Source organism: Botrytis byssoidea (assembly GCF_014898295.1).
Source record: "Botrytis byssoidea strain MUCL 94 chromosome Unknown BBYS_019, whole genome shotgun sequence".
NCBI lineage: Eukaryota > Fungi > Ascomycota > Leotiomycetes > Helotiales > Sclerotiniaceae > Botrytis > Botrytis byssoidea.
Window position 1 is genome coordinate 84,617 of NW_024065860.1, and position 14,194 is coordinate 98,810.

The following is a 14,194-nucleotide window of genomic DNA, read 5'->3' on the forward strand; positions in this document are numbered from 1 at the left end:
ACTATTTATGTACGATCGCAGTGAACGGGTGTATGTATATATTCAATATACTAGGTTTTACGTGGGGAATATAGATGGGATAGGGCGGGTAATTTTGTAGTGGATAATCAGACGGTGCTAGTCAGAATATATGCGTATGTTTCTGATATAGATCTTGATTACTCGTCTTGCCCTAGGATTTTTGTACACACGTTTTCCACAGTTTTGCTAAACTTTATAATCGAATCACTAGATCCAGCATTTCTATTCTCTACTCTCTTGGCTCTTACAGTCTATAATGTTATAATATATCGGTAAACGCTCCCTCACGAGTAATTACCCCCCTTCTTGCCAGTCTGCTGAATAAATGAACATACAATCCCAAACGATCACCCCAGATCCGACGCATGATTTGCGCACGCAGTCCCTGATCTGCCAAACCCTTCTCGGGTTTCCTATAAACGTCCGGAAGCTAACTCGATTGAGTATCCCGAAACCTGGGGGATGACGATCTGGGATCTAGGGAGAGAAAACGAGATATGCCGCAATTCGCCCGGTCGTGATTTCCCGGGGTATAATCGGAAAAGTGGAACTCGTGGTGGAGGCAAAGAGAATGAGATTTTGAAATGGATGGTGGGGATTCTCTTGGAGGGGTGATAAGATAAGGATAAGGATATTTTTCGAGTCAAGTAGATTGGAGAGATTCATGTCATGACTTATTAAAGAGAAACGATCGGTGATGCCGACAAGTTGGAGACGAAATGGTAGAACTGGAATGTCTAATCTCAACTCGTACAATCTCCGGTGTAACAAACTTGGTATATCGTTTTTGCACTCTGATGTACAAGTCTTACCATTTCACCGTGCCATGGTTTATCATGTTGTATCCTCATGTCGTGTTGGCTGAGCTGTCGTTTCGAAGTACCAAGAAACCTGTAGATCAAAGCAGTGAGTCCAGAGCCTTGCTCAAGCTGAAAGCTTGGTTTCAGCTCACACCTATGGGTTCACATACCGGTAGATGTTCTTATGAACAACAATATGGGCAGTAAATCAGCTAAACATAGGAAATAAAAACAAAAATGCTTGGAATATACATTGGCTTCTCGATGATTGACATTTTATGGAACTGGATAGATCTAGTATGTTGATATATCCGAATCAGAGGATCAAAAATGGTAGCTATTGATGACGGATCAATCACTTTTTTCACTGGCGCGCGAGTGCGTTCTGTATATGGATAGCATTCAGTTAGCAAGCGAGTGAACATCGCATATATTTGAATATATATTCCATGATAGATGTGTATGTCTTGCAGAAGCTGCGGGCGTTGGTTGTTTCATATCATAGCCTATCAAATATACGGAGTATAAGCATACCTATTTAGCGAGACATACTCATGCAAAGCAACATAATTAGATGTGGAATGAATGGGCTGAAGGAGCACGCAATATGCACAAAATATTCGACATATTCTGGGGTACAGAATATGGTAAATACATATAGGTTTAAAAGACGTACGAAAAATGATGGAAGTTGTATATGATAAAATCAAACAAAATCAAATTTGCTTTGGTATGATATATTGACCAAAAAATTGATTTACTAGAAATTACAAAAAGATATTCTTGATTCAGAATATCGAAAGACTTGACGCGAAAATATAAATCCTTAATCGCAACAAAGTGGGGGGAATAACAAAATCAAGCTATGAGAATGGTTTGAGGGATCTACTGAGGTAAAAAAGGCGCTGGCTAAGGAAAGAGAGATTTGGATATCGTGCGGTCGTGAAATAGCGTTCTAGTATGCATCGTTTGTTGCGGATGGAGGTAAATCGAGGAGATGGAGCTTCAAGCTCAGATTTCATACTTGGATGGGGATAGGGCTGTTGGCTGGATTCGAGGTTCGTGAATATCTCGTCTTTCTTAATTTCGTACGAGAAATGTCCACCGAGTTGTCCTTGTGTTATTTATGCAACAACCAAAGCTACAATTTGAGAGTGGATTGGCAGGAAGATTTTGCGTTCTACTTCCACAGTGTATCATGTACTCATCAAAAATACACTGAGGGGTTTCTGGGAAGTTGGGCATATGCGTGTTGTGTCGTCGTTTCCTCAATTTGTTTGTGTGTGTTGTCGTGTCTTTGTGTATCAAGGATTCCGAATAGGCCGGCTTTCTTTTCCTCCATTTCGTAAACAGAGTGAGAAGGTGAGTCGACAACTCATCTCTCTCCTTTGTGTAACTTCACATCCTCCGGGCCCACGGGCTTAAATTAACTTCCTTCCTCTTCTCGGCCATCTTCTTCCTCTTTCTTTCATCTGCCTCTTCTGCCTTTCTACACTTCTCCAAATATTCTTTGAAGTCTTGTCCTTCTAGATTCTCATCCACCCCTTTGTTTACTTTGTACGTCTCTTTGACTTCCGCACATATGCTTGTTTTCGGCGGATCACTATGAGAGCCATTCGTGGAATTGGTTGTAGATGGTGACAGAGGGTTTTTATGTTCAGATTTAGGAGTTCTGAGTGATTTGCGACGTTGATGATGCTTTTTATCGTCCTCTGGAGGAGTCTTGGAATTTAATGGAAAGGAAAAGGATCGAAGCTTCTGCAGAAACATCTTTTGCAGGCGTAAAACCCGATCAGACGGGCCTATAAGGGTATAATTATAGGTGAGTCGTTCGAAAAAAACTCTTGCAGGTTTAGGAGGATGATTCAGTATTGGCGGCTTTGACGCAGATTGCAAGGTTTCGAATATGGATCTGTAAATATTCAAAGTCAGAGGCCCGAGGTCCGAGGACGACTTTGCTTCAATTGTCGAACAGACAGTGGGTGCTTGGGGTGTTGTTGCTTTTGGATTTGGATTTGAATGTGAGGAAATCAAGGATACTAGCAGATTGAAGGCTTATTTATCGAGATTCGTTGGAATAATCGAAGGTGCGTTGAAAGGTACAGTGAGAAATTTCTTTGTTCGCAAATTGATTCTCAGCAACGATTGTAGTTCCTGAATGGTCTCGTGCCTCATCGAGTGGTGGCGCTTTTGGAATCACTGTCTTGATATCAAATTAGTCACAATATTGAATTGTGAGGAGGCGTAAATGTCGGTGTCGTATGAACCATAAACACTGCTTATCGTTTGCGAATCTAGGAACATATGATAACGAGGTTCGGAGTTGGTGTTCGTCCAATACTCTTCAGACCAGTATTTCAAATCCGTTTGTCTCTGTGCAAGGTCTCGCTGAAAAGGTTTCGTCGATATACTGAATTGCAGCAAAGGTTGGAAATTTAGTTCCAATATTCTTTGTTCTCCTTTGCCTATTGTCTATGTGGTTGACAAACAATCAATCCAATGCTCACGATCTCAGTTCCGATTTCCACTTTGGCTTTAATTTGTTTCCCCTTTCTCGTATCTGTGTGATGTTACAATTCGATTGTTTCTGTTGTTCGTGTTGCACAAATCACTTCGATCAAATGTAACCTCGATGAATGCCCCTTCTTGGCGAAAGTCCCCCAGTCCACATAATTAATTTTGAATTGAACCATAAAAGGAAGCTAGAAGGAAACCTGCATTAAGTGGTCTGATTCTTACCCGTTCGGACCCGTCTAGTTGGTTTTGAGTTCCCTTTGAGTTCCCTTTGAGTTCCCTTTGAATTCGGTTGGACTTTTTCAACGCACTAGAAAATGACTAGAAAAACACAAGACTATCACAAGCCTAATACTCCGCAAATCAGTGGATTCGGGTGGGAATAGTGCATATGTCAACTTTTTAGCTCCTGCAAACCTTTCAATTGATACGATTCAAAGTTTTCACCAGAACAAAGTGGAAGAAGAAGAAGGGGCGGTCTAGAATCTGACAAAATAATCGAAAATCGATGGTTACACATGTGACGATATGAGTGCAAGAAATGTGAGATGTACTCCGTGAGGTTAATGTAAGATTGAAGAGATAAGAGCTTGAGGACTGGCTAAAAGCGGGGTAGGCCTTACTATCATCACGTGTAGGGTGGGAAGAGGCTAGGTCATTATGGGAACGCAGGATCAGTGAGGTGGATGGAGAAGGTTATGATGTCTCCATGACACCGGCTCGAGAACAAGTTAAATGTTATACCATTCTAAGATCTCACAATCAGTGGCATACTATACCCCTCAGCCACCTGTATGCTCATCTCTTTACCCTCGAAACAAGTGAGCTTAAAATTGTACGTGAAGTTATTACCCTTTGAGTTTATAAACCCTAATTATTCCTCGTTTTGTGTGATCTAATTAACTAGGAAATCTGAAATCTATATCATAGGATTACCCAACGAGGCAACTCTAAGGAGAAGACTCTGAGTGACCCTGAATAAATTCCGATAATTACCTACGAATCTATTATCCCCTATCTTCGAAACCATGTCAAAACGAAATTGTATGTCCATTTCCCTCCCGTCATGAAATTAGCAGCCCTAGAAAACTCCAAATATGATTCTTCGAAACGCTCGACCCATTGACAAGCTCCAACTTCCGAATAACGCCATATGTGCAGTGCACCCTTCAAACCCCCCATTGCAATGATCCCCAACTCCGTAGACGATGCATAGTCAAAAATCGCTTGACCTTCATGCTGGTAACTCTCTAGGTCCGATGGGATCGGCAGGCATCTCATGAACAATTTGATCCGCATGCATTTCATACAAAGGCCGGTCAGCATAGGCGCTATGCATGCTTTGTGCGTCACCCGGTGCCATGAAACTCGGACTCATGCTTGGACTGATAGCGCTTGGAGTCAGTATTCCACCGGTATGTATACTACCATTATCAACACCCGGACTACCAAATGGACTATCCGTATATCCCGTCGGGACATATCCTTGGTTAGGGCTTCCGGGGGGCTTCGACGACCTTACGGAGTGATGAGCAGACTCCGCTTGAGTCGCACTCATTGCATTGGGCAAGTCATGAACTTCAGAGGAAGAATGTCCAGGATCGTATGCAAGTGCTCTGCTGGCTCTTTTCTTTGACTCTCTGCGATGATGAAAGAACCAGGCAAGAAACCCCAAAATTGAGACAGCACCAATTCCACCCAAAATTCCACCGATGATGGCACCTAGGGAGTGATTGCTATCTGGAGAACCTGTATCGACGGTGCTGTTACCTTCGCCGCTTGGGCTTCCAATTGAGATGGTCAGTGTGCTTGAACTTTTTGATGACATTGTAGGTATTGGCGTTGCCGACGTTTTTGAAGTTTTCGACGTTGCTGTGGTGGTTTGAAAATTGGTGGCGAGATCTACAGAAATCGGTGTGACCAAAGTGGCATCCCAAGTTTTCCAGCTCTGTTTATCACTACATGTGATGGATGTATAGATATATGTATCCGAAACGAGATACCACATGGCACAATAGTCGTTCCCATCCTTATTATCACCGCTATTGGATTAGAATATCAGTATAGTCCGTTTTAGAGCCCATTGCAATCCTTGAATTATTTCTCTATCTATTTGCCCTTCGGGTTTTCCAACTTTTGTTTTAGATTTTGCGATTTGAAAGTAACAAAGCTATAGAAAGCTCACATACCAAGTTGTAACACCTATATTTGGAACTGATGTCCTTCCACAACTACTTGTACAAGCATGCTTGTCGACGCAGACCCCTGCCCAACCACAACTCCTCGGATCTGAAATACCAGTTTGGCAAGTTCCAAACATCAATCCATTCTCGTCGACCAGACAGACATCTCTGGGGTATAATTCGAGATCAAAATTCGGAATTTGATAGTTGCCGCATGATTCGGCCACTGTCACTCGTTTGACCACATGAAATGTCGGAAAGTCCGGTTTTTGTGGAGGGGTAGTGGGCGCAGGTGCTCTCGTGGAGACTTTGATGCTTGACGAAATGAAAGTTTTGGTTGGAGAAGGATTCTTATGCTTGAAGCCAGTAAGCGCAATCTTTTTGGAGGTAACGTTGTTTGCAAAACAAATGGTGATGATGAAAACAAGGATCAAAATACTTCGAGACATCTCTTCAATCTGGGGTTGTGGTGTGGAGATGTTATTCGGACATTTCTAAAGGTCGAGGATGTTGACAAGGTGAAAGAAGTAAAGACGCTACGGTATAACAATCTCTTGTAGTCGTATTAACAATTATTCACTTCGGAGAACTTTCTCATATGTTATTGTTGTGGCTGACCAATAGGTAGATGAGGTTCAAATACCAACAGTTGGTTCGAAGTGTTCGGAAATTACATTACCGATGAAGACGAAGTCTACACAAGAACATTCAAAATAATATCTAGCTGAGCAGCTACCTAGGTAATCTTTTCGAATGATCTAAAGAGATGTTCTTGGTCGTTCAACAACAATCACATTTAGAGTAGACCTCAGTCTCTTAAATCAGATAACACAGCCTCCTACTGGTGTCAAACAACAAAGCACAAGTTGGAGAAAGTTCCAGCATACAATACATCATACTCCCTTCTACCAGCTCACTTCCTATTTTCCTATCTCTACTTATTCCAGGGTAATGAAACTTTGGCTCCATTGTTAAGAAGTCACATTAACTCGAAGAAGAAGTGGAGCCTTCATCTCCCCATAAACGTTGGATGTCTGTGAAGATTCACATTTTTGAATTCACTACTACCCGAAGCACAGAGAAACAAATTTTCAAATCCTTCAGCAAAGATTAACTAATAACAGTAAAATAAACGGTAATAACCTTATATAGCATTATTTCATATATTAATATCTCAAATATTAGGAATATAATCAAAATGATTTTAATTAATATTTTTGATATTTCAATCTCGATTTTTTTTGATAATATTGTTATTTTAGTTTCAATTTGATTTAAATAAAAAATTGATATTCTAATCTCAAAAATATATAATATTCTGATTTTAAAAATCATATATTATTCTAATTTCAAAAACTATGTATCATTTTAATCCCAAAAGTTATATTCTAATTGTAATATAATATAAAATATATTAAATAATTATAAATTTAAAATCTTTTTTTTTTAATTTTTTAAATTTATAAATTTTTTTTTACTTTTTTTTTTTTACTTTTCTTATATCGAAATTAAAAAAAAAGAAGAATATCTAAAAAATATATTAATAAAAATAAGGAATACAAAATAAAATAAAGTTTGTTTAAGAAATAAAAGCTTTGAAATTTAATTTGAGATTAAAATCTGATTTCCTGATTTAATTAATTATAATTTGAATAAAAAATCCAAATTTTGTATTGTATTTAAATTAATATTATTTTTGAATTTGAAATCAGAATATTAATATTTTTATAAATTTAGATTAAATTAATACTTTTCAAATTGAAACTAAAATAGCAATATTTTGAAAATCAAAACAATCTGAAATAGTATATGCTAGATTTCAATTAGCACTTTTGATATTTGAGGTATTAATATATGGAATGATGCTATATGGGGTTATTATTGTAAAATAAATACAGAGCTTGTAATCCAAAAAATCGAGCACAAAAGCAAGAATCAGTAGTGAATCAATTTCTAGTAATCTCCTACTCTATTATTTGAACTTCTTAGATATACACTCCTCCTCGTCAATCTTTCTTTCTTTCTTCCAGCTATAACACCCAAAACAAAGATTTTCTTCTCTATTCTTTAACATCTGCAATACCTCATGAACGGATATACCAGGCCCTATATGCTTCCAACCAGAGTGGTCCGGACTGCAGTCCAACACTGAAGATTGTCAAATTCCTCAAAATCAATCAGAACATTCAGGTTATTTGAGGTATTGAATTTGAATGAAACATTGAATCATTTTCAAGCTTTTGGTTGCTTTAAGATATTCAAAATCTTATATTGCTGGAACTACAGTTCGGACTATGGGATACCCTGCTTCCAACCAACAACGACTTTGAAGAATTCAATTGGACGTCCTCCATATCTTGTTCCTACAAGTAATACCTTCTCAAACAATCTTCCAAACATAGTAGGCGCCTCTCTCAAACTCTTTTAGTACACTGCTAATACATGATCCCGAACGCGGTCTCTACGAGCAGACAGAGATGAGTATCTCATCCAAACAGATGCTACAATAGCAATCTTCATTTGAGACCTGAATCATAAACAGCTTGATAAGTGAGTCCTTGGATAAGGTCCAAGTTTACTGCGTTTACGAGTGAGCCAGATGCACAGTATCGGCGGTATTCTTACAGTAGCCACAACATATAGGGATGGACAATAGTATATACCTTTCTACCAATTCACACCCCCTACGGATACACCCTTTGGTCTGCCGTCACAGCGCCGCAGATTCAAGTGATATCTTGTCACTCCGAGTGGGCTTTCCAGTCTCAGGAAGTAGAATACTTGACACTGGGTTGAACGTTCGATAGTAACTGGTGAAATGTCTCAAGAGCCGGAGGGGTACGATCTGAACGTTGACTCGCATTCGAATGGACGAAATATCGATATGCAATCAGGGAATGTGTGAGGACGATTATTAAGAGAACAAACGCGACGGTAAATCGCGCTGGCTTGAGAAGCATTTTGGTAGTATTAAACTGGAGATGATAGTGCAGGAACTTCAACGAATCCAGCCTGATATTTGTAGCTGTATTGAAGATGATTCATGATTGACGCTGAGCGTAGAGTACGTGATGGGGTCTTGACGAATTGCATGAAATGGCTGCTACAGCTCCAAAACCATTTGGGCCACTCTCAAGCGCATCAATACAGGGTAATGACTGTAATCCCATAGTGATCAATATCCTCCAGCGTCCACTAACCCATGAATCTCATCCCAAAGTGATTTGCTGCGACGAAATTGCCCCGATAGATTGGAACCGAAAAAATAGGTAAGTCGTAGGCGCCAGGAGATAATTACTCAATCAGGAACTTTCTCCAATCTAGATCGTGAAATAATATTTCTTTTTCATGTAGCCTCTGCAGAGAAAACAATACGATACTTTGACGATCTCATTATCCAAGATCGATGATTGTTACACTTAACTTGAAGATTCGCTTCCGGAAGGGTCAAGTATCTTACCCAGAGTCAGCAATCCATTGTTCCTACAGAAGTAAGCATTACATTACGCGAAACATAATCGAAGGACGTTTCAAATGTAACAGCAACGGGCTCCCGCATGGATGAGAACATTCTCTTTCCATGTCTGCAAAATCAGGGCTCGTCCCTATCCTTCTTTTTTCTTTTGTTGGGCATCTTAAGTCCTGGGCTTTGATTGCACTCCCTGGCGGTCAATAGACAAAAATGATTTCACTGGGTTTTTGGGCTCTGATTCATGGTATCAATACCTCTCTCATCGTAATACCATCACCCATTCCAAGTACTACATCCAAAGTGCCAATTATAAGGGAGAAACGTCAAGCAACCGCTTCTGGGGAGACATGTGGGTACGCAAATGGAAACGCAATGTTTCCTCGATCCGCAGCACCTGGATATTTTTGCGGCAAAGACGCTCAGAACAGCTTATGGGGCTTCTGCTCAGACGCTGTTACTGTTGCTGATTGTGGACTCTTCGGGTACTGCTTTGATAAAGGAGCATGCTCTGCTGGTTGCGGGGTTTCCGAATTAATCTCCACGACTTGGTATGTATTGCTCTTTCACAAGCTATAGGAAGTTACTGAATTGTTCAAATAGCCAGCCTTACTGCTTTTCGGAACTGCTGGTGTCTAATTATCAGACCTATACGCATATTACGTGTGCAAATGCTCCTGGCTCAGCTGTTTGGCTTGCGGTTCCCACCATTACGTCTCCCATGCCAGCAACCATATCTTCCTCATCACGAGCAGCGGTAAGCATATCAACTCTGGAAAAAACAGTAACTGTATCTTCCTCGTCATTCGCCACGAATCCTAAAGTATCAACTTCTAAACCTGCTATCAAATCATCAACCATAACCGACGATCCAGCAGCCACATCTAACACTGGTATAGCCCCATTTAGCACAGAATACCCATCAAGCAGTTTGCCAGTAGGTGCCATCATTGGCGGGGCTCTCGGAGGTCTCAGTCTCATCCTTCTTACAATCATCGTCGTCGTCTTTTTGAAGAGACGACACACGTCTACCGCGAAAGTCGTAAAACGAGAGCCAGTCAGCGAGTCACCAGGCACGACAGCAAGGAGTGAGATTTTTGAGATACATGGTGGTCAAGTTGATAGACGTGCTGATGGGCTTCGGAGCCCAAAAATAGTACGGAAACTGAGCTCTGCTGCTTTTTCAGGAATTTACTGAAGGAATAGTTGTTTTGCTTCTCTGTAGTTGAATCAGGATATTGATCTCACATGATGAGCGATCATCAAGAAAGTGATGTTTATAAGACGTAGCATATTGTGATAAACTGCAGGTCTCGGAGTTCTTATTCAGTAGCTTAGAGAGTAGATCGACAATTTTTCAAATAATTTCGATAATTAGAGGCTCTTCAGCTCCAATTCCAAAGTGTTGTTTGAAGGGAGTGACTTGTAGTTTTGGACCTGCATAATTAGTACCAACTGTTGGGCGGTTGTTAACTATTTTAGCCAAGTACCCAGCTAGCCGGTACCACAATAGCACCTCTAGCCCTATAGAAAACGCCACCTGTGTTACAGAACTGCGGGCTCTTTTTTTGATCTTTAATGTGGTAGTAATAGCCGCCGTTATCGTAAACGATAATTATCATATTATGAGGGTTCCCTCGCTGTGATAAGTTCGATTTTGGCTTGGACTTTTCGTACTTTTCGCTGGTCGAAATGGACGAAATAGCAGGATAGTACCTTTCATCTTGTGCTTTCGAGATGGATCTGTATAATTTCCTGTATTTTTTACCTCTTGTATCAACATGCCTGGCCTCGGTAATCACCCCTCGAATGCCACTTCCCACCCTGCCAACCCTACCACGAATACAAGCCCGCCAAACCACCAGCTTCACGAGCACTTGTGGTTTTTTGAACGGTAATGCAAATATTCCTCGTGTTGCGCCTTCAGGCTCAGATTGCCGTTACGATACCGACGAATCGGTGTGGGGATTCTACGGCACTGCAACTACAGAACTTCTTGATTGCAACATTGCAGTTCGGTGCAAAGATCGGGGTACCTGTTCTAGTGGTTGTGGAGAAAGTAATGTTGCCGGCTACTTTACTCAGGAATGGTGTGTCCTATCCTTCACCTGAAGCAAATACATACTAAAAGAATGTATAGCTCCGGAAGTTCCCCATTTTGCTTGAATGCTATTCTGGTGGCCTGGGCAGACCAGTCGTATTCATTCTGGACGTGCGCAGTGGAACTACTACGCAGTTTTTTGAGCTAGTTGCGACGACCACAGCTGCTGGACCATTATCTACATGGTCACCACCATCTGCAGCGGCCGCACCTTCAGCTGTGTCGAATACTAGTCCAAGTCCAGCTTCAGCTTCAGATTCAGAGTCAGCACCAGCGTCAGCGTCGAATTCGCCATCAAACTCTGTCACCAAGTCATCTACCTCAGGATCCAACTCTAAAACCGTAGCATCGTCGGTGCCTCGTTCGACATCAGCCCCATCATCCCTTCCAGAAAAGTCCACGGATTCTGCACTAGGTGTGTCAAACTCGCTCACTTCAGGAGAATCCGTATTCACCGTTTCTGGCTCCCTCGTCACCTCATTTTTCGGCCAAACAAACACCGTGGGCGTCACAGTTTTAGTTACCACCACCGCCAGCGGAACCCCATCTCCCAGCCCCTCCTATTCTACCGCCCCAGCCCCCAAGAATCCTCCCAAATATAATCCCAAAGCACTGATCGGCATCGTACTTGGAGTTCTCGTCTTCCTCCTCCTCTTAATCTTCACTCTCATCTGGATAGGAAAATACCGACGAGCGCAAAAGAACAAATCTACTACCCCCACAGCCGAAAGTCCTACGAATTTCTTCTTCAGCAATCTTCCAGAAGTGATGGAGCCATTTGCAAAAACTGATGGGATCCATGAGTTGTATGATGATCACGGGGAATTGCAGGAATTGGATGTGGCAGGGGCAGTTGCTGGGAGGACTGGAAGAGTGAGTGTTAGGGAATTAGCTGCCACGCCTGTGGTGGGTGGAAGACGAAGTGGTAGAAGAAGCGCGAGGGAGATGGAAGGGGATATGGTGTGGAGCAGAGAGAGAATAAGTATTAAGGAGTTGGATGGTGGTATATTTGTGAGGAATGGTCGGAGAGGTGACAGCATGACGCAGGTGTTTGAACTCGATGGGCAATCGTACATATGATGAGATATGAGTAATGTCATAGTACTTAATTAATGAGAACACGGCCAATGAAACAACCCAAAAAATGATAGGGTTCTATAATCTTCGGCACTAGCCAGAAAATCGTAGATCAAGGACAAGTAGTATCAGACGAGATCATCAAGTAGTGCATCATAATTCATGACATTGCTAATTGTATTTACAAACAGCAGATAGACTCCATAATTCATTATCCCATTATCCGATTCCAATTGACTGATATTCCACTCTTATGCGGTTCCAGTCTGTCAAATAGTTAGGTCATATTCAAGTACGTGAAGCTTTTTTGAAACACACCTTTCTCTGTCCAACGAAGAATCCCAACCCGAAAGTTTCTGTAGTGAAAGTAATCTTGCTTCCCTTTGGAACTAAACCAAGTTAGAGTGTAGGCTTCCAAAGTATTTCTGAGCAACTTACAGTAGAAAACATCGCCCTTGGTGGCATGGACCTTCTGTCCAGTTTCATCGCTAATATCAAACTCTCCATCAACGATAATCTTCATCTCATGGTATGTGTATTCGTAGATCAATGGTGTGCCCTTTTCTAATCTGTAGAAGCCAGCTGATAGTGGTGCAGCTTCATCGGTAGACACTGCCACATCACCGAGGAATGCGTTCTCGTTGGCAATGAGAGGAGGCTTGAACTCGGTTTGAGCATTGGCGTGGTATGTGAATGGGAGAGAAGACATCTTTTCAGTTTTTGGTGAGGATTTGGACGATTTAGCTTTACTGATCATAGAACCCATTGTTAGTCTTGATGAATGGATAAAGAGGGCGATGAGGGTGAAGTATGGATGAGATAGTAAGCTGTTATAAAGGTGATATGTGGTGACCAAGGAAATGGGAATATTGAATAGGATCATGACCGTATTCATACCTTGAGTTCTTATCTTCTCACAGTAACTTGCACAGTTCTTGAAGAGAGTTGATTCGTGAATATGAAGTTATTGTAAGGTATATCTTGTGTTCCTGCAGGTAATAAGAAGAGTGTGTGTCGAACTGGAAAGATTCGCTTTCTTCGTCCATGGTGCCTTCATCTTATATATCCATCACTGCTATCAGCTCCCGATGATGCGAAACCACCAAGTTGTTGAGCCATCCCACTGTAGCAAGAACATTTGCCATATGAGGTATTCTCAATGTATTCCATGGACTGTATTGCTGAAATAGGAAATGCGCGGGGTATGATATGCCTTTCTGAAATCTAAGGAGGGGTACATTTGGAGCTCGGGCACGACAAGAAAGGCATACGGGCGGATTTCGGATTCGAATTCAGGTTGTGTTTTTGATAGGTATCGACATGTCTTAGCTATCGCTCTAGATATTATTTGGGGGTATGACTATCTGTAGATGGAACGTGCATCGTCGGTATCTTTGCGTCAGATACCCTCGATACCTTAAGAGCTTAACCGGCTGATTGTTCTTAGCTCCCGTAGCTGATGCATTCTTATGCAGAAAAAATGGCGAATGTTGAATGTTGAATGAAGGGGTCGTCGTTGATCTGAGATAAGGAAGCGATGGAAATTTTGCCCGAATGTAGTTAAAATGAAGCTTATTAGTTGTGCCCCATAATTTTTGGTTTGGTGCTTTTCTGTCAACCCGAATTCTAATTCCAAACGCAGGAAACCTTTTACACCAGAATGCAATTCAAGCTCTTCAATATCAATTCAAGCAAAGTAAATGAGATAATTATGAGAATAACACAGGTTTCTCTTTTTCCTCCGGCAATCTAGCTAGCCAATGAAATTGCTAAAATGTCGTCGGCCCTCGCCCTTTTAGCCCCTGACACCTCGGGCTTTCGCGCCCTTCGCCCTTTTTTTCGCCCTCTCGCCCTCTCGCCCTACGACGTGCAACAAAAAATGAATTGTCACATGGAATAGTTTCCATTGGTTGACCATTATAAACGTTAAACTACTGATTGGTTTGGTCGGTATTGACCCTGTAGTGTATTGCTGCAACGTCCTTCGGGCTTCGGATAACTGCTCATGTTTCAATTACAATATCATCCG

General features: G+C 41.4%; 5 protein-coding genes across 5 annotated transcripts; 2 read left to right on the forward strand and 3 right to left on the reverse strand.

Moving 5' to 3' along the window:
* Positions 1-2,219: 2,219 nt before the first annotated feature.
* EAE97_008706 (uncharacterized protein) lies at positions 2,220-2,591 on the reverse strand (the record flags this gene model as incomplete). Its single annotated transcript, XM_038879221.1, has 1 exon — positions 2,220-2,591. One exon carries the CDS (start codon positions 2,589-2,591, stop codon positions 2,220-2,222), a length of 372 nt encoding a protein of 123 aa, XP_038729732.1.
* Positions 2,592-4,149: 1,558 nt separating this feature from the next.
* Positions 4,150-6,148, reverse strand: EAE97_008707 (uncharacterized protein). The gene is made up of 2 exons (XM_038879222.1): positions 5,525-6,148; positions 4,150-5,377 (listed from the first exon to the last, which is right to left on the reverse strand). Exons 1-2 carry the CDS (start codon positions 5,965-5,967, stop codon positions 4,570-4,572), a joined length of 1,251 nt encoding a protein of 416 aa, XP_038729733.1. The 5' UTR covers positions 5,968-6,148; the 3' UTR covers positions 4,150-4,569.
* Positions 6,149-9,200: 3,052 nt separating this feature from the next.
* On the forward strand, positions 9,201-10,185 carry EAE97_008708 (uncharacterized protein; the record flags this gene model as incomplete). The annotated part of the gene is made up of 2 exons (XM_038879223.1): positions 9,201-9,538; positions 9,591-10,185. 2 exons carry the CDS (start codon positions 9,201-9,203, stop codon positions 10,183-10,185), a joined length of 933 nt encoding a protein of 310 aa, XP_038729734.1.
* A 539-nt stretch (positions 10,186-10,724) lies between these two features.
* EAE97_008709 (uncharacterized protein) lies at positions 10,725-12,168 on the forward strand (the record flags this gene model as incomplete). The annotated part of the gene is made up of 2 exons (XM_038879224.1): positions 10,725-11,081; positions 11,128-12,168. 2 exons carry the CDS (start codon positions 10,725-10,727, stop codon positions 12,166-12,168), a joined length of 1,398 nt encoding a protein of 465 aa, XP_038729735.1.
* A 248-nt stretch (positions 12,169-12,416) lies between these two features.
* On the reverse strand, positions 12,417-13,222 carry EAE97_008710 (uncharacterized protein; the record flags this gene model as incomplete). The annotated part of the gene is made up of 5 exons (XM_038879225.1): positions 12,417-12,431; positions 12,484-12,554; positions 12,604-12,914; positions 13,063-13,075; positions 13,186-13,222. The coding sequence occupies 5 exons, from the start codon at positions 13,220-13,222 to the stop codon at positions 12,417-12,419; spliced, it is 447 nt and encodes a 148-aa protein (XP_038729736.1).
* Between the last annotated feature and the right edge of the window lie 972 nt (positions 13,223-14,194).

What these genes read in the sequence shown, in the direction of transcription:
- EAE97_008707 (XM_038879222.1), bottom strand. Translation starts at nt 5,967, where the DNA reads ATGTCTCGAAGTATTTTGATCCTTGTTTTCATCATCACCATTTGTTTT. An exon ending in AATATAGGTGTTACAACTTG is followed by an intron (nt 5,378 to 5,524) that starts GTATGTGAGCTT and finishes CTAATCCAATAG; the next exon opens with CGGTGATAATAAGGATGGGA.